Source organism: Antechinus flavipes, chromosome 5, assembly GCF_016432865.1.
Source record: "Antechinus flavipes isolate AdamAnt ecotype Samford, QLD, Australia chromosome 5, AdamAnt_v2, whole genome shotgun sequence".
NCBI classification, from domain to species: Eukaryota; Metazoa; Chordata; class Mammalia; order Dasyuromorphia; family Dasyuridae; genus Antechinus; species Antechinus flavipes.
The window spans coordinates 210,324,587-210,342,625 of NC_067402.1; the positions used below are offsets into that span (position 1 = coordinate 210,324,587).

The 18,039-nt window shown below is 36.9% G+C and overlaps 2 protein-coding genes across 3 annotated transcripts in view; both read right to left on the reverse strand.

Annotated features, from left to right (window-relative positions):
* Nucleotides 1-5,395, reverse strand: part of TBK1 (TANK binding kinase 1) — a 52,712-nt gene extending 47,317 nt beyond the window's left edge. Inside the window, exons 1-3 of one of the 2 annotated variants that reach the window (XM_051963627.1) lie at nucleotides 5,279-5,395; nucleotides 4,707-4,839; nucleotides 2,324-2,441 (exon numbers count right to left, since the gene is read on the reverse strand). In XM_051963627.1, coding sequence (XP_051819587.1) covers nucleotides 2,324-2,410 — 87 coding nt within the window. In that variant the 5' untranslated portion in view covers nucleotides 2,411-2,441; nucleotides 4,707-4,839; nucleotides 5,279-5,395. The remainder of the gene's footprint in view (nucleotides 1-2,323; nucleotides 2,442-4,706; nucleotides 4,840-5,278) is intronic. The other variant, XM_051963628.1, reaches the window with a different exon arrangement.
* A 5,787-nt stretch (nucleotides 5,396-11,182) lies between these two features.
* Nucleotides 11,183-18,039, reverse strand: part of XPOT (exportin for tRNA) — a 39,576-nt gene continuing 32,719 nt past the window's right edge. Inside the window, exons 20-25 of the mRNA XM_052000180.1 lie at nucleotides 17,368-17,484; nucleotides 17,112-17,227; nucleotides 15,979-16,026; nucleotides 14,885-14,956; nucleotides 13,949-14,005; nucleotides 11,183-11,808 (exon numbers count right to left, since the gene is read on the reverse strand). Coding sequence (XP_051856140.1) covers nucleotides 11,782-11,808; nucleotides 13,949-14,005; nucleotides 14,885-14,956; nucleotides 15,979-16,026; nucleotides 17,112-17,227; nucleotides 17,368-17,484 — 437 coding nt within the window. The 3' untranslated portion in view covers nucleotides 11,183-11,781. The remainder of the gene's footprint in view (nucleotides 11,809-13,948; nucleotides 14,006-14,884; nucleotides 14,957-15,978; nucleotides 16,027-17,111; nucleotides 17,228-17,367; nucleotides 17,485-18,039) is intronic.

The following is an 18,039-nucleotide window of genomic DNA, read 5'->3' on the forward strand; positions in this document are numbered from 1 at the left end:
AATGGGGAGAGGATCAAATCTATTACATAACTTTAGTTCCTTCTTTCCTCCTCCCTCCCAATCCCCACCACGCCCAGGCAACATCCTTTTACTTTCTAACCTTCTGATAGTGGTTCAGACCTCTCTTTTCAGACCTTGTTTTCTTCTTAATGTACTTTTTTCCATTCTTTAAGGGAATACTTCGTTCTCCCTGGTAATTAAGAGAAGGAAAGGTATTTCTCTAGCCATTCCACTTTCTTAAAAGGAGAGCAACCTGCATTTTCTACACATGGAACCATTAACTGGCTTTGAAAGGAATACAGTATAATCTCAACAAGAAAAGGTTTCTTTCCTTTTCCATACCAATGAAAATAGAGATCTTCAAGTTCCATGTTACTTTTATTGGAAGATCTTTTCAGCCAAATAGTACATAAATTACCTGTTTCCTCAAGAAAAAAAAAGGCTTACAAGAAAAATACATAATTCCAAAACATCTGAAAACCTGCCAGAGGGGTTCAGACATAAGCTTTGGGCTCTTTTTGGTCTCAAAAGGGAGAAACAGGAAGAAAAGGAAGAACTTAGATTTTAAACAAGACCTATAGAGCTAAATTTTGGCTCTTAAGATATGGAAGATTAGAACTGCCTAAAAATGCAATGGACCCCTTTGGGAGGTGTGAATTGTATAGTACTGGAATGCCTGAAGCAGAGGACAATATCACTAATAGGGATATTGTAGAGATGATTCCTATTTTGGCATGAATCTAACTAGGATGACTTCAAAGAGTCCCTGAGATTCTATGAATTTTCAACTCTCTTTCTTGATACCATTCCTAGCTGAGTAGAAGAAACATAGAGAGGTATTCTCTTGAGTGCCAAATTCTGTGACATTATCTTTCCATTGACATGCAAGAGTTCAAGCACAGTCAGGTTTAGAACAGAAACAATCAATTTTTTTATACTCAACTTATATCTAATTTATACTCAGATTATAAAATGACTTTAATTTACAAAAAGCTAAAAGTTAATTTTCCATCTTATATCATAGTACAACTTTTTTTCGGTGCTAGAAAACTATAAGCTGTTATCATCTCAGCTCTGAAGTATCCACAAACCACAACAGTGACTTCTAGTTCTGACTGTCCATGAAGAAATGTCCAGTTTCAACCTTCAAATCCTTATTCCTCAAGGTTTACAATAAAAAGTAGTTTATAACACTATAGATCGAAATGGCCTTCTATTTTTCACATATGGCATAGTATATTTCAACTCTGCGTCTTTTTACTAACAATCCTCAGATCCCTTTTTCCCTTCAAGACATAGCTCAAGCAATACCTTTTACATGAATATTTTTCTGATTCCTTCAACTTCTATATTATTCCTACCAACTACCTAGTCTTTATTTATATTCATTCTTTTTATGTTTATTCTGCATATGCTTACTTATATATTGCTGTCTCCTTTGTTCATCCTTTATTTATCTCCACCTTCACACTGTGCTGGACTTCAAAAACCACTTGGTGCAATCCCTGATGTTTTAAAAGATTATAAAAACAGGGACTAGGAGTTCTTATAACAGTTTTGTTGTGCTTTTTAAAAGTCCTATGTACAAAATTCCAAACACTCATAATTGACAAATTAAGAGATCATCTTAATATTATAAAATGATTTCTTTAATTTACAAAATGAATGACTTTAGTTTACAACCACCACCACCACTCCATTTCTCTCTTCCTATGATTTTTCAGTGTTAGGAACTTTGGAATTGTCCTTAATTCTTGTCTCTTTTTTATCCCTTTATCTAGTATTTCCAAGTTCTATTATTTCTTCCTTTGAAATCTGATTCACACTATCTTCCTTCCTAATCCTATCAACATATTTCAAACTCTTTTGGATTAATCTATGCACCCTCCTAGTTGGTTCCCTACTTCTCTCTACTTTCAATCTATCCTGTATACCGTTGCCAGCTAATCTTTCTAATTCTAGTTTCATCATTTCGCTACAGTTCAACAATGTATGAAAGGCTCTGTACTGCCTGAAATAAAACCCAAGCTTTTACCTTGATTCTAAAGGTTCTCTACCTATCCATTCTTATGTTCCAATAACCTTAAACATTAATTAACCCTCCCCTGTGGCAGATTTTGGTCCCCAATTTCATTCAGAAAACAAATATTGTTTAAAATATCTTTTTATTGTTTAAATAAATAAAAATAAAAAAACACCAAACTGTCAATATTTTTGAATGAGTAGACTCCTTTTATAAGAACATTTATACAACAAAAACAAACAAAAAAAAAAACATTAAGAATATAAAGTTCTCAAATTCTACAATTTTCCCCACACTAACCTTATGTCTTCCACGAAAAACATTTGCAGTGGCTCCTTGCCCTAGGATATCAGATAGGAGCCACAGATGATTTGAAGTACTCTGCATTTCTGCTCGATTAGAGGATCCACTTCAAATACTGAGGGGAAAAGATTTAAGATATATGTCTTTGTAAACATCAATAAAATATATACATACATCTAAAATATATTATTATTTCTTCTAGGTATACAGTCTTTTTTCAAATGGGTTCTCAACAACTATCTTAAAAGCTGAAATGCTGAACTATGAAAAAACATTAAATGATTGTGTCTTTACAGCTTATACACTTAAAGTGGCCTTTCAAAAAAACTAATCTGTGTGCTCTAATATTACATGACAGTTCTGAAAAAAAAAAAAAAAACTACCCTTAGATTTTCTTTCCATAAAATTGCTCCCCAACTTTCTTTGCCAAGACTTTTGTAAAGATTAGTAAATGATTTACTTGTAGAATCCTTAAAGAACAGAAGATAAAAGCAAATTTGGTAAATTTTCAGGAAAAGATTTCAAGAGATTACTATTCCCTTCTAAGCCAAGGGAAATGTAAAGTATTTCAAAGTACAAAATAATAATTTAAATTCCTTAGCTGCAATCACACCTGTATATTAAAAACAGAACTACTATGGAAAAGCCAAGATTCTTGGCTTTTGTTTGGGAGTAACTTAAAAGTCTGCTTCAGACATGCTACAATTTACTATTTATCCAGATATAACTCTTTAAAATTAAATATGTTGCCTAAATTTAGAACTTTTTCTTTATACACATACACACATATAAAATGCTACAGTATGTTTGTTATATAGTATATAAGATATAAAGTAATTTCTGCTATATACTACTACTTTGTATATTATACCATAACATACACCATAACATACTAGTAGTTGCTCTGCTATATAGTGTATATAGATTCATTAAGGTACCATTTTATAGTATACTAATTAGCATATAACTGTTGTTTAGTCCTTCATTTTGGAAGAGGACCAAGACATTAGGGAAGTGAGGACAAGACATGTAAGTGAACCATAGATTTAAACGAGGGAGAGCTGCGCAAGGTCACCTATCTCACTTTCTTCTACAGAGCCAGGACTGGAGATGACCCTGGATACAGTGGGAGACTTGGCCTTTTTAAAGTATGGTCTACTACAGGTGTCAGTTTGACTTGGGCCACACCCATTCATTCAGTAATTAAAGCTAGATGTAAATGGTGACAAAGAATGACCTCTTTCACCTAGTCAGAAAACAAAACAACAAAATCCACAACTAAATAAATATATAAAAGTATTCAGGAGAGAAGAGGGTTTCTGGACAAAAAAAAAAAAAAAAATTGACTGCTATTTTCATTCACTCCAGTCAATCTAGCCCCAAACAATGACTACTTGGAGCATGGCTGGGTCCTATGTTGGACCAATCAATGAAAGTCAGAATTGTTTTGATTTAAGACACAGTCTTAAACAGAGAAAAATCTGGCCAGTAAATTCCAAGATATCTTGGGAGAATTTTTAAGAATGTCAGTAGGTAAGAATATGACTATATAATGTATGGTATTAGGCACCATGCTATGTTATACCTATACCACATTGTTGTAGCTATACCACATGACTATGTTATATATATCATATATATGTATATTATGTACATATGTATTATACACATATGTATGTTTATATTATATTATTATTATATATATAAAATCATTAGGCACCATGCTATACCATACTGTGTAACTATACTGTGTTTACTTTAGGCACCACGCTATAGTATACCAATTAGTATATGGCTATACTATATATCCTATGCCATTAGGCACCATGCGACTGTATCCAATATGGATATATTCCATGTAAATATACCATTAGGTACCCTGCTAAAGTAACTACATGGTATAATAACTTTATTATTACTACTAACATTAGGCATCACGCTAACATATATAGTATACTTACTATATGGTATACTATGTAATGTGCCATTAGGCGCCAAGCTACAGTACGCCACACAGTGCATAACTATCCTATGCTTACACAATTAGGCACCATGCTGTAGTGCACCACATAGTGCATAACTATCCTACGCTTACATAATTTAAGTACCATGTTAAGCTATACTATATGGACATACACATGTCATTAGGCATCACGCTGTAGGGCAGTGAAAGAAGGCTGCACTAAATGCAGTTGGACGTGGTTTCCTAGGGACCACAGCAAACACCCTCAGACACGACTCAAAACACCCGCGTTCTGAGCTGCGAAACGAAGCATGATTCAGCACCCCTTCTGCGTCCGAGCCCCTGGACTTGTGGCAGACAAGGCGTGCAAAAGAGCAGCATTCCCCTCCACGCGTGGGGAGACAAAGGCTAGCGTACCTGCCAGGTGGGCCGGCTTCGGCAGCGCCAATGCTCCACAGGTAGGGAAGAGGTTAGAGGGAAGACTCCGGGATAAAGATGCCCATTTTCCCGGGTGCTTCGAACAGACTTGGTGCACTGAGGCAAAGAGAAGCTGAAAGGGCCAAGGGGACCAATTAGGGAAAGACCCTAAGAAAACGCGAAGAGCGGCTCCGGCTTCCGGGGTCGTGGGAGTTCACAACACATTCCACGGGGTCCCCCCTCCCCAATCCTGTCGGCGTTAAGTCTTCCCCGTTCCAAACTTCCCCCGTTAGACGGCGGGGCCAGAAGCGGGCCGCATTGATGGGATGGCCGAGGTAGGTGGGTGAGTGGGTGAGTGGGTAGGTGGGTAGGTGGGTGGGTCCGCCCGGTCCTGGGGAAGAGGATGGAGGCTCCAGCCGCCCGGCCCCGCCCCCCGCTAGGCTACAGCCCGACTCTGACTCAGCATTCTCTCCTCGGCCCCTCTCCAGGGTCTGGTCCTAGGAACCCTCTGAGGTCCGGCTTAAGTTTGCCCGACCGCTCCCGCCGGTCGCCACCCCCGCTATCTCACTCACACGGGTCAGGGTCCCAGGCGCCGCTTGGCTTTGGCCTCCTCCTCACGCCCCGGGACACTTCCTGTTAGGCGAGCCTGGCCCGGGCAGCCACGTGACTGGCCCGAGCGTGCGCGTGTGCGCACCCTCCCTACGGGCTGGCCGCCCGACGTAGCGCAGCCCCGTGGTTCTCCTCCCCCTTTCCCAAGCTCTTCCTCCGCCCAACTCTCCTCCCCAGCAGCACGTCCTCTCCCAGCCCATCTCCCCGGGTTCCCGCGACGCTTTCCCCTCCTATCTCAGCGTGCCTCTTCTCTTCACCTGTTCCTTTAATGAAAGGGAAGAGTCCGAGACTCCAATGTCCGCCCCGAGAAAAGGCCATTCCTAGACAGGCTGTGCCTAATCAAGATGCTGCCCCACCCACCAAACCCGGCAAAGTGGCCCGCTCCCCGCTTAGGGTAGGCAAAGTAAAGCAAAGCTGCTTTTATTAGCCTAACCACAAGAAAAAAGTGGGGGGGGGGGGGGAGGAAGAAGAACGTTCCCGCCACCCTCCCCCTTTCAGTGTGCTCCCGTCCAGTCTCATTTGGAAAAGGAGGCTACTGAATGGATACCAAAGTTAGCAAGAACCAGGGATTTCCAGAACCCCCTTTTCTCCAACCCGCTCCCCTTACCGCCCACCACTTAGTGACATTCGTTTGCATGGCAGGGAGGTGACGTCTTCTTTCTTCTCGGTCCGGTGCTGTTGGTCTTGATGGCCACGTAGATGCTGGGGACCCACCCCCTCCTACAATCCTTAGGTTTAGTGGCAAGATTTCTTCCCCAACTTTGCAAACTCCGGGGCCTCCAAGAATCACTGCATGCTCTCCAAATGGACTCCTTTTCATAGAAGAGTAAGATTATCGCAGTGAAGACTGAGGGCCGAGTCTCGGAGATTCTAAAGCCTCAAGATTCTCTAAGATCTCTAAGATTCTAAAGCCTCGATTTTTTCCTGCTCTATCTTACCTATGCCTAGATAAGTCTTACAAGTAATGGTCAGTATTAGCCTATTCTCCAGGGTAGTACCTGGGGATTTCTTTTCCGGTCTTCCTCTCTGATGTTTATCAGATAACTAGACCAGTTCATTAAAACTCTCATCAGGTATACTAAACTCATTTAACTAACTTAAATTCTAATCAGATACTTAAGCTCATTTTACTTAATATAAACTAGTTAAATTCATCTACCAGGATGCAAAGAGCCACTACTTCAGCCCTAGACGATGTCAAACATCGCCCAGTTGAAACACAAGATTAAAGACTCTGGTTCCTGAATACTGAGCCCTATCTGTTTCTCAAAACTGTTACCAAAGAATGAGTACACCGGATACTACAATTCAAAAGGCCCTGAAGAAATAAGGTATATATGTACATCCCCCTCCTATCACTGATAATATCTAGGTCTGTGCAATGGAAATAGTCCTGTATTTGGTCAGGAAAACATGGACTTCAAACCCAAGTAGCAGATAGATCAAGGAGATGTCTACCTGCCTAGCTTTGTGACTAGACAAGTCACTTAACCAAAAGGTCACTTCAATTTGCCCATGTGCAAAATGGAAATTATGACAGAACCCTATCAATCATCCAGCATTGAGGATAAAAATGTTGTTTATAAAGTATTTCACAAACATTAAAGCATATATAAATATTATCTAATATCAATATATGGAGAAAGAGTATTGTTAATAACTTATGCTTGTCCTTCCACACCCACCTTGATTGACACTTGACACTCCACAAAACTAAAATCTATGTTTTCTATAATTGATCTATTTTCAACACAGCTGACACAGCTCATTCCTTCCTTTGTTGAATGGTTGAATATTTGTTAAATGTCTACCATCTGGCAAAGCACACTATAGCAAAAACACGTCATGTGTAATTCCAATACCCATGTTTTACTATAGAAAAGCCTTAATTTATTAATTTCTTACAATTCCAATAACTTTTTCATATAAATGTAATGAAAACCTTTTTATCAGTAATGAATTCTATAAATATATGAAAACACATGGAAACTTTAGTTTACAAAATCATTCTCCAAAATATATCTATGGGACAGATAGTATAAGAATCATTATCATCATACACATTTGATTAAAAAAAAGTCTAGGTCCTTCCAGGGGCTCTTAAGTTGGGGTCTATGAACATCTTTTGATTTTATTAACTGAATTTCAAGATAATTGGCTTCCTGTGTAATCATATATATTGTATTTTATGCATTTGAAAATCTGATTCTGAATAGTCCATAAGTTTTCCCAAACTGCTAACGGGCACCAGAATACCAAAAGGTTAAGCAAAATCCTTAAAGGGTTAAAGGAAGGCTCTTTGAATGAAGCTCCATGTTGAAAACATTTTCAAACTCCCAGCAATGAATTCATTCTATAACATAACAATTCCAAAGTGTTATGTAAAAAAATTTATTGCCTGACATTTACCATCTATAGAATTTGTATGAAAGACAATTACTAAAAGGTTTTTTTACAGGTATGGTAGTAAACTTTCATTTCCCAATATATCCATTTATAGAAGCCATTTGTACAAATCTATGCTCCAAAAAAAAATTATGACTAAATTCTGTCATCAAAAGACATCTATTTACCCAAAGCAATGTTATTTACTAAGAAATTTGATAGTGCCAGCTCCAGGTGCCTATGGGGACATCGGTTTTTCACATGTAATTTGGAGGAGTCAGAAATGTTGAGAGAAATATCCTCACAATTATGAAAAATCCAAGTGATTCTTTCTGTCAGTCATAGGACTAGAAGCTGAAGAGACCTAAGATGCCATCCAATCTAGCTCTCTTACTTTTACAGCTCTTATTTACTGAGTCTCAGAAAGGCCTTGACTTGTTCAGATCTACTAAGGGCCAAGGTCAGGCTTTAAAACCAAAATTTGCTAAACTCTAAGTACAGCATTCATTTTTTTTTTCCCTAAGTGCCAATTATGTGCCCAACAATCTAGAACCTTAATTTTAGGTACTACAAACTCAAAAAAATTAAGCAGTGTGTGCCCTCAAAGGTTTTTAGGAAATCATTCAGGGCAAACTTGTACATATAATATAAGTGATTTCTGGAGAAAGGAGGGCACTAGCAACTGGGAGGATCAGGAGATGCTTCTGAAGAAGGAGACTTGAACTGAGATCTAAAGGGAATTACAAAAGGAAGCAAAGGAAGAAGGTAAGCCAAGCAAAGATAGTTTGGGCAGAGGCACCAAGAAAGGGGATGGAATGTTGGATAGAATGTTAGGTAGAATGCTGAATGTAACTAGTTAAAATAATAGGCAATTAGTCTAAAGAGTTAGGTTAAGATTATAAAGGGTTTGAAAAGCCAAACGCTGAAGTTTGTCTTTTATCCTAAAAGGAAATGAAATTTTTTTGGTTTCTTGAGCAGGAAAAAAATGGTCAGAACTGCACTTTAGAAGACCCCTTTGATTAATAGATTGGAGAAGGAATTAGGAAGGCAAGAAAAGAAAGCTTTTAATTGAGCCCCTACGTCCCAGTTACTGTGCAAAGCTTTAAAATTATTTTATTATATCCTGAAAATACCTTGTGAGGTATGTATTATTGTCCCTATTTTGTTTACACTTTGTTTACACTTCCTGGCTGTCCTGGGTCTTCTTTACTGTCCCTGTCCCTTTGCTCGCTCAGTAAGCTCAGTAAGCTTCCGTAAGTTTACTCATTGTCTTTATGCTGATGGACTCCCAGAACTCCATTTCCAGCCCTAGTTTCTTTTCTTTTCCCAAAAATCCAATCTCCACTGACAACTGAACCAGACAGCCTGTAGACATTGCAAATTCAATGTGTCAATGTGTCCAAAACCAAGTTATCTTTTCCCCTAAATTCATAATTCTTCCAAACTTTCCTATTTGTGGCAAGGTGATTATCATCCTTCCAGTTACTCAAATTCACAGCCATGGTGTCATCCTCAATTTCTATATCGACTTGGAATCTATCCTTTTCTCTGTTCTCACTTCATTACCACTCATTTTGAGGTCTTCCTCATCTCTCACCTACACTATTCTTGTTATTTAGTCATTTTTTCAGTTTGGTCTGACTCTTCATGACCTCATTTGATGTTTTCTTGGCAGATAGAGTGATTTGCCATTTCCTTCTTTAGTTCATTTTACAGATGAGGAAACTTGAGGTAAATAGGGTCAAATTGATTTGCCCAGGTCACACAGCCAGTAAGTGTATGAATTTAAAACCAGTAAAATGAATCTGACTCCAGACACAATAATCTATCACTGCCTACATTTGTCAACATCCTTAGTTTTCTTCAAGGTTCAGCTTGTGTTATCTTCTATGATGCCTTTTTGGATGCACCCCCCCTCTCACTGTATCTCTACCTATTATATACATGAAGGCAGGAACATTTTGTCTCAAATGCCCAGTGCCAGGTTTGGCAAAGAATGTACCTGGTGATTATCTGGAGCTTAATCTATACTTAATTCTTCCAAGATTACAAAAATCAGCTCAATGCATCTGAGCTTTCTTTCACCACCCTGGGATATATTTGTTTTGGTAGAGTGATGTGATTTAAATTTAGAGCTCCCGCCCCAAATGCTAACATTTTGCTTAGACACCCTCTTGACAAGAAAGGAAAAGCAGAGGTCCCTTAGTTGGGGGCTGGGGATGTGAGACAATCCACAATTGTGAACAATTGCTTCTTTCCCTTCCTTGACTTCATCTCCTGTTCTTCCCACTCATACAAAAAACCACAAGTCTGACATGAGAAGCAGAAAGTTCTGGTGCAAATGATGGAGGAAGAGTGGGAGAAATGACACAAAAATGTGAAGGCTGAGAGTTTAATTTTGGATGGCTGTGATCATTCAATTTCAGGGTAACTGAAGGAGGTTTGGTTGAAAAGACTGCCATGCATGGACTCACATTTAACACCGTATTCCAAGATAAGAGATACTGTATGAGGATGTATTCTGATGGAAGTGGATTTCTTTGACAAAGAGAAGATCTAACTCAGTTTCAATTGATCAAGGATGGATAGAAGCAGCTACACCCAAAGAAAGAACACTGGGAAATGGAATACAAACTGCTTGCATTTTTGTTTTTCTTCCCGGGTTATTTATACCTTCTGAATCCAATTCTCCCTGTGCAACAAGAGAACTGTTCAGTTCTACATACATATATTGTATCTAGGATATACTGCAACATATTTAATATATATGGACTGCTTGCCATCTAGGGGAGGGGGCAGAGGGAGGGAGGGGAAAAATCAGAACAGAAGTGAGTGCAAGGGATAATGTTGTAAAAAATTACCCTGGCATGGGTTCTGGCAATAAAAAGTTATTTAAAAAAAAAGAAAGAAAGAAAGAAAGAAAAGGCTGCCATGTGGGGAAAAAAAATAATGCTCATTGTACTTCCTGGATCATTGCTCCCTTGAAGACATATGAACAAAATGAAAATAGCAGCGTAGACTACCTTGACCAAAATCCTCTGCCAAAAAAGATGGAGCTAAGTTAAAATAGAGTTAGCTTTACAAGTAAGATTTAGAAAAGCCTGTAGTGCTTAAAATTTTGCCAAATAGACTGATACATAACTTTTTGGGAAAAGAATTCCTAAGTATGGAGGGACACTAATTCCAAGAGCTCACATCTACAAAACCACTTTATAGTTTATTGCTTTCCTCAAAACAGCCCTACCTTTTGAGTTTGATAGTAAAAATCATCCTAACTGGTAGGTTTAAGTTGCACCATTAAGAGCAGATGGCAGGGATAGAGCCAAGATCTGAACCCATACCTGGACACTAAGACTGGAGCCTTTCCTCACAAATCACCATCTCTTTCTCCCCCTTCCTTCCTGCTAACACTATGAATATTTTGAGACAAATATGGTTAATATAAAGTATGAACAATGACGTAAAAGAAAAACTTGGCAGAATTCACTACATAAAATTTATTTTTTTTATATAAAAATGTATAACCAGCACCTACTTTTAAATCAATTAATTTATGAAATCACTGTGTTCTGTAGGAAACACATGTTAGCATTAAAACAGCTTAAAGAAATGTCATGGCTATCTACAAAAAAATCAGTTTTGATTTTTTTTCTTCCACGTTTTAATATTGGCATACATGAGGGAAAATTAAATTGTGTTGAACGTGTTATAGTCGATAATTCTTTTTAGAATATACATTGCTTAATCACTGCTATGGTCTTTAAAGACTTCAATTAAGTTTCAAATAAAAAATTAAAGAGACCATGACAGCTTTGCTGTAATTTTTTACAGCAATTTTTTTTTTCTATACAACAATCTCTGAGTAGGCAAGCAGATTCCATGTTGTTCCATACCTGTATTTAAGCCAACTCAGTCATATCTCATTTTTTACAGAAAAATGCTAAAATACATATTGCAGTAAGCACAGAGCAACTTTAAAAAGATCACCAGTATTAATGGCACAAAAAAAATACCATTTGTATAAATTATTAACTGGAGTTCTTGATCACGGAAATTGGTACAAGGATTTCCAGTGTGATCCTTAGGGCTTTGCTCTCTGAAAGAACACCTGTTAAAAAAAAAAAAAAAAGCAAAGTATTAGTATAATTCCTTATAAGGTTAAGGGATGGTCCTCTGGAACTGGTATCTGACACATCAAAGAGAAACAAATAAGCTTTTTCTAAAACTCACTGACTGACCAATGGAATCAAGTCTTTCCTCTATATATTTAGAAACTGTCAAAAATCAAAATTTCACATAATTCCATAGGTAAATTAACCAATAATATCACATATTGCTGATTACCTGAGACCACAAACAAGTAAAAAAATAGATCATGTGAATAGGGTCTGGAATAGATAGGAGTTTTTCCTTTTAGGAATGCAGAAGTTGAAAGTGACACAGATTTGTCTTATGATGTCTATCTTTTGGTCCCTCTCCTCAAACAGACCAACAGCTTGTCTGTCACTTAACTTTTCCTAGAAGCGCTGTGAATTCTGAGCAGTAAAATCAAGTAAGGTCAAATGAACCAAAACTGGCCAGCACTCTCCCAAGTACTTATCATGGTGCAAAATGCCAACAATTAATGGCATAATCATCACTCAAATATTTATGAGTACTCTGCTTGCTACTAAATTCAAAACAAAACAAAAACAACTGCTAAAAAAAAACAGAAAGGTTTGCAGGATTTACACTCTGGCTGTATTTACTACACTGCAGTGTTGGTGAAGTGCCAAATGAGTGATGCGTATTAACTCTTCTTGGAGCCCAGCAGTAGAAGACTATTTGGGATGAGAATGGTGTGGCAAAATCTCAAAGGTGGTAATTTGCCTGAATCCTGAAGGATAGACAGAACAGATGTGGGGAAGGAACAGCACACAAGACACAATGCCATAACACTCCAATTGTATTCTGCAAACAGTGAAGAGAAGTGTCCTGTTATAAGGACAACATACAACACCTTTGTGAAAGAGGTAGTGGGCAAGTAGGTGGTGCTAAGTTAATATCCCAGACCATCCAATATGCCTCTACTCTCACCTCTAAAGCAAACACAGCCCAGCTGGCTCAGAGTGAGCCTCTAACCCAAAGGACCTAATTTACAAATGGTGCAGGCTGAGCAAATAAATGTCCCTTCAGCTCTATGAGAACTCAAAGCTAAGAGCCATCTTAATAGATGAGCCATATACCTGATTCTTAAGGAACAAGAGAGTCCTCTCAACATTCCCTTAACTCTCCCACACAGTTAGGAAATAATAATTTAAAAAACAAAAAAACAAAAAAAAAAAAAAACAAGAGAAAGGATGGTGTACCATTCAACTTGAATGTTTATGAAAGCTTCCCAAGGTGTGATCGCAGTTTTGCAAACTAGAACTCAGCACCATCCCCTTCTTCTTCCTGAGTAGTCTGGACTAACTATCTCCCTTAAAGGTAACGTGAGGTATCCTTGGGAAGGACCTCCTAAGGCCTGTGCACAGGGCTGTTCTAGCCTTGTCCAATCCACTAGAGCCTATAAGTCCTTGGCTGGCCTTATCCTTCAAAAACCAGTCATTTCCACATCAAAAAGACTTTAGTGGAAATAGAACATTTAGAATGGAAGATACTGCTTTACTTTCATGCTGGAAAAAAAAAAATTTACAACAAATCACCAAATAAAAAACATAATGGCTAGCTTTTAGGACTCTTCCAGTCTACATAATTTTAATATTTTTATCAATGTAAAAAGGATGAATGGTAGATCTCAACCAAAAAATATACAGGTATATATGTATACTTCCTAATAATTTCCTCCAAATCTAATTAGGGGAAGTCTCTACCCTTACCTGATGCTTTTCTCTCAACTGTTTGCCTTGACATACTGTTGAATACATGTGATAGGATGGTCAACAGAAAACTGCTGTCCTGAATTACCACTTTAACAGAATTATCTTTTGAAAAAAAATTAACACACACAAATTCTACATTTTCTTTCTTTCTTCTGCTATTACTGCTAAATTTGTAAGTCAATAGCTTTTAACCAAAAAATGTACAAGATATTCTAACAAACACATCATATCACAAAATAAGGGTCTTCAAACCCATTTTTAAGTGGAGGATGGATATGTAAGCAGGAAATTTTTAAAATGTCTCCTATAAATTAGTTTTTCTTTTTGGTCTTAAACATGGTTTCATTATAAGGCTACACAAAATATTAAATATCTTTAAAAACTTACCTTTAAGTAATTTTTAAACACTTTAGCATCAGGCTGTTGAAGGGCTTGACAGAATTCCTAAGAGAAAAATGAAACTTCTATGAATACCATACTAAAATTCAAGAAGAGTCACTTGTAGAAACTGTATCCAGGACCAAATTCACCTTTAAATGTAGCAAATCTAGCATTGTTGCCTGTTGTCAAATGTTATGCAACAAACATTTCTATTTAATCATTCACATTTCATGGGAATTGAGTTCTAAAGTAGTTTCAAGAGGCTGCTTTAAATTCTAAATAGTACAGTTTCATGGTAAGATTGACCTGGGGTGGGGACAGGGGTAGGGGAACTGCTGTAAAAGCTTTTTTCTTATCAAACCTCAGGGACAAGAACCAAGCAGCTCAAAATATGCCTCTTTCTAGCAACAGCTGAGCCCTGCAGGAGACAGATCAGGAAGGCACAGGAAAAGGAACAATGACTAGGAAAGGGTGGGGACCTCAAAGCCTGATACTCTGAGAGCATAAAAGGGAGTCCTGAATCTACTAAGCCAAGCTTACCCTGGGCTAAGAAATGAAGCTGGACACAGAAGTCAAATGTTAAATGAAAACAGAATGACCAACTCCAGATAGGCCTTAACACATGTTCACATTTCTGGGTAATTACAAAAAGTCCTAACATAAGACCTCAGCTTCACTAACATTTAAAAAAAGATTCCTGCTGACTAACTGATGTTATTTCATCTCTCTTGACAAATGGTTTGGTAGTGATGAAAATTAATTTTATATGTTCAGCAATTAACGAATGGCTCTAACTACCCAGCCTGTATCCTTTAGACATGTAAACATTTTAGAAATCTAGTATAAAATGCTTTTAACTTTCACTTTTCTAAATCAAAGTGTGAACTGATAAAAATATTTTTGGTTCCATAGTTAAATTAAAAAATAGAGAAGATCTTTTACCTGTATTATTTCAGGAGCTACCTGCAGAGAAGGGAGGTATTCTTGCTGAAGATACTGAATACATTCTGGGCCCTGAAAATTTAATCAAATGTAAATAAACCAAACTAGAACCAGAACTAAACTGTTGTTTAGACAATTGAATTTTTTTTTCCTGAGGCAATTGGGGTTAAATGACTTTTCCAGGGTCACACAGGTAGGAAGTGTTAAGTGAGACGAGATTTGTACTCAGGTCCTTCTGACTTCAAGGATGGTGCTCTATCTACTGTGCTGCCTCAACAATTGTATTTTTAAACATAAAAATAAATCAAAAGAACCCACTTTTATAAATTAGGGGGAAAATTACTACTGTTCTATAATAAATCTTGAAAAAAAATATTTTTGTCTATAAGTAGAAGCTGTTGAATTTTTTTTTTTTAATCTGCTGCTGTTATTGTGCCAATCCTGGTAGCAACAGTGACTAGATGTCAAGGAACATCAACAGCAATAATTTGTCAGCAGCATTAAGCGTGACATCTGCTTCATATTATCATCTATCAATGAACAATCACAAAATAATGGAATCTTAACTAAATGGAATTTCAACCAAACCACCAAATCTGAAGCCCAAACAGATTTAATGACTTGGTCCAATCAACTATTGAATTTTAGAGTGAGGATTTACAAATAAATAGTTATTTACAGAGCATTTTTTCCCCACCTATCTCCGAAATACATAATATTAGCGAGCACTGTTCTCAAGTCACAAATGAAGACAAGGTAGAATAGTAAAATAATGCTCACACTTGATGCAAATATTTGACTTTGTTTTTGATCATTCTTGATGTTCATAGTATTAAGATATCACTAAATTCCAAAGGGCTGCTGTTGTTTGAGATTTATAGCTCCCTCCTCAAGATAATGAGAACATTTTTTTTTTTTTAATAATAAGAGAGCCACAAGTTCCTGTGGTTACTTTCTTTTTCCCTAGAAATCAGTGACATTAAATTGCTCAATTATCACTTTAAAAGGGTTTGGTACAAAACACATTAGAAGTTCTTATCTTTATGTAGATAAATATCTAAATATAACATGCAAAAAAAATATGGAAAAGTTACCCTTTTGAGATGAATTGTTTTTAGAGTAACTGCACACTCAGATAAAGCCTGTGGAAAAAGAAAGCCTAGTTAATCGCTGCTTAATCTCTAATTGCACAAGAAATTCCATACTTCCCTTTTCTTTGTCTCTCCAGTATTCTCACTTAGATTGAAAGATGAGAATTAAGTATGAAAGTATGAAAAAAGGCAAAAAAAAAAAAAAAAAAGAAGGTAGATCAAAAATAGGAGGTGAAGCTGAATGGACTACTCCTAGAACAATTTCATCCTTTCACAAATTGTAAGGAACTTTTTAAAAGTACATCCATGAAAACATCACAAGATTGTGTGACAATCAACTATGACAGATCTGTTTTTTCTTAATGTCTCAGTAATCCATGGCAATCCCAATAAACTTTGGATGGAAAACACCATCCACATTCAGAGAGGGCATTATGGAGAGTCAATGTAAATCAACATATACTATGTTCACTTTTTTCCTTCTAGTTTTTCCCCCCCTCGTGGTTTTCCCCTTTAGTTCTGAGTTTTCTCTTGAATGGTAAGGAAATATGCAAAAATGAATGTACACATATAATGGAAAGAAAAGTTTTACATGTAACTGGGGAAAATAAAAATTTCAATAAATTAAAATACATCCATGCTAGCTTCAATACACAACAAAAAAAGTTCCTTGAAGTTTCTGAAATAATCATAAAAACTGCTAGGAAAGACTATGGGAACTGAACGTACATCACAATATAGTATTTTCACTGTTTTTGTTGTTTGCTTGCTTGTTTTTTTCCTTCCCTTTTGATCTGACTTTTCTTATTCAGTATGATAAATATGGAAATATGGTTAGAAGAATTACACATATTTAATCTATATTACATTACTTGATGTCTAGGGGAGGGAGAAAAATGTGGAACACGTTTTGAAAGGATGAATGTTGAAAACTTATCTTTGTGTGTATTTTTTTTTAAATGGTGTTTTAGGCACATTATATTGTTCTTTTTATCAATATAAAACACTGAATCATGAGTTAGTGAAATAAATGAATCTTTAGTAACACAGAAGTTTTTAAAATGAACCGAAACTGAATTAAAAAAATAAGCTAACAAGGATCAGTATGATTTAAACAAAGATTTCTAGGTGCTTACCAAAACTGTCTGGGCATCTGCCAAGTCAAAAGTTTGTTTTAAAGGTGCCAAGAAACATGCAGGAACAATGTGTTTGTAGACAAAATCAGCAAATCCTACTGGTCCGTCTTTGCCCCCTATGAAGAAAATACAAATTTTCATTTGGATAAAAAAAGTGCCAATTTATGGTATATGCCAAGATTAAGGGGTTCTAATCCCCCCAAATTAGAAGAAATCCAAATTTAGGAGACAAAAACCAGGTAACCACATTTCTTACCCCAGAGGTCCACAAGCTTTGAGAGGATGATAAAACACGTTTTCTGGGCAATAGGATCTGGATATTCTACTGCACCTTGAATGACAGTCACCAATACGCGTTCAACATTTTCTGCACCTGAACAGGTAGAAATAAATGTTTCAGTGTGGTTTCAAAAGAATTACAAAAATATTTATTTTTAAAGCTTCTATTTCAGATATAACTCAAAACCCAAAATTTCCTGCAAATTAAGACAACTCTGAGATACCACTACATACACCTGTCAGATTGGGTAAGATGAGAGGAAAAGATAACAACAAATGTTGGAGGGGCTGTGGGAAAACCGGGACACTGATTTATGTTGGTGGAACTGTGAATGGATCCAACCCTTCTGGAGAACAATTTGGAACTATGCTCAAACAGTCATCAAACTGTGCATATCCTTTCATCCAGCAGTATTTCTACTGAGTTTATATCCCAAAGAGAACTTAAAGGAAGGAAAGGGACCCACATGTGCAAAAATATTTTTAACAGCCCTTTTTGTATTGGCTAGAAACTGGAAAATGAGTGGATGCCCATCAACTGAAGAATGGCTTAATAAATTATGGTATATGAATATTATGGAATATTATTAATTTTATAAGAAATGACCAGCAGGATGATTTCAGACAGGCCTGGAGAGACTTACATGAA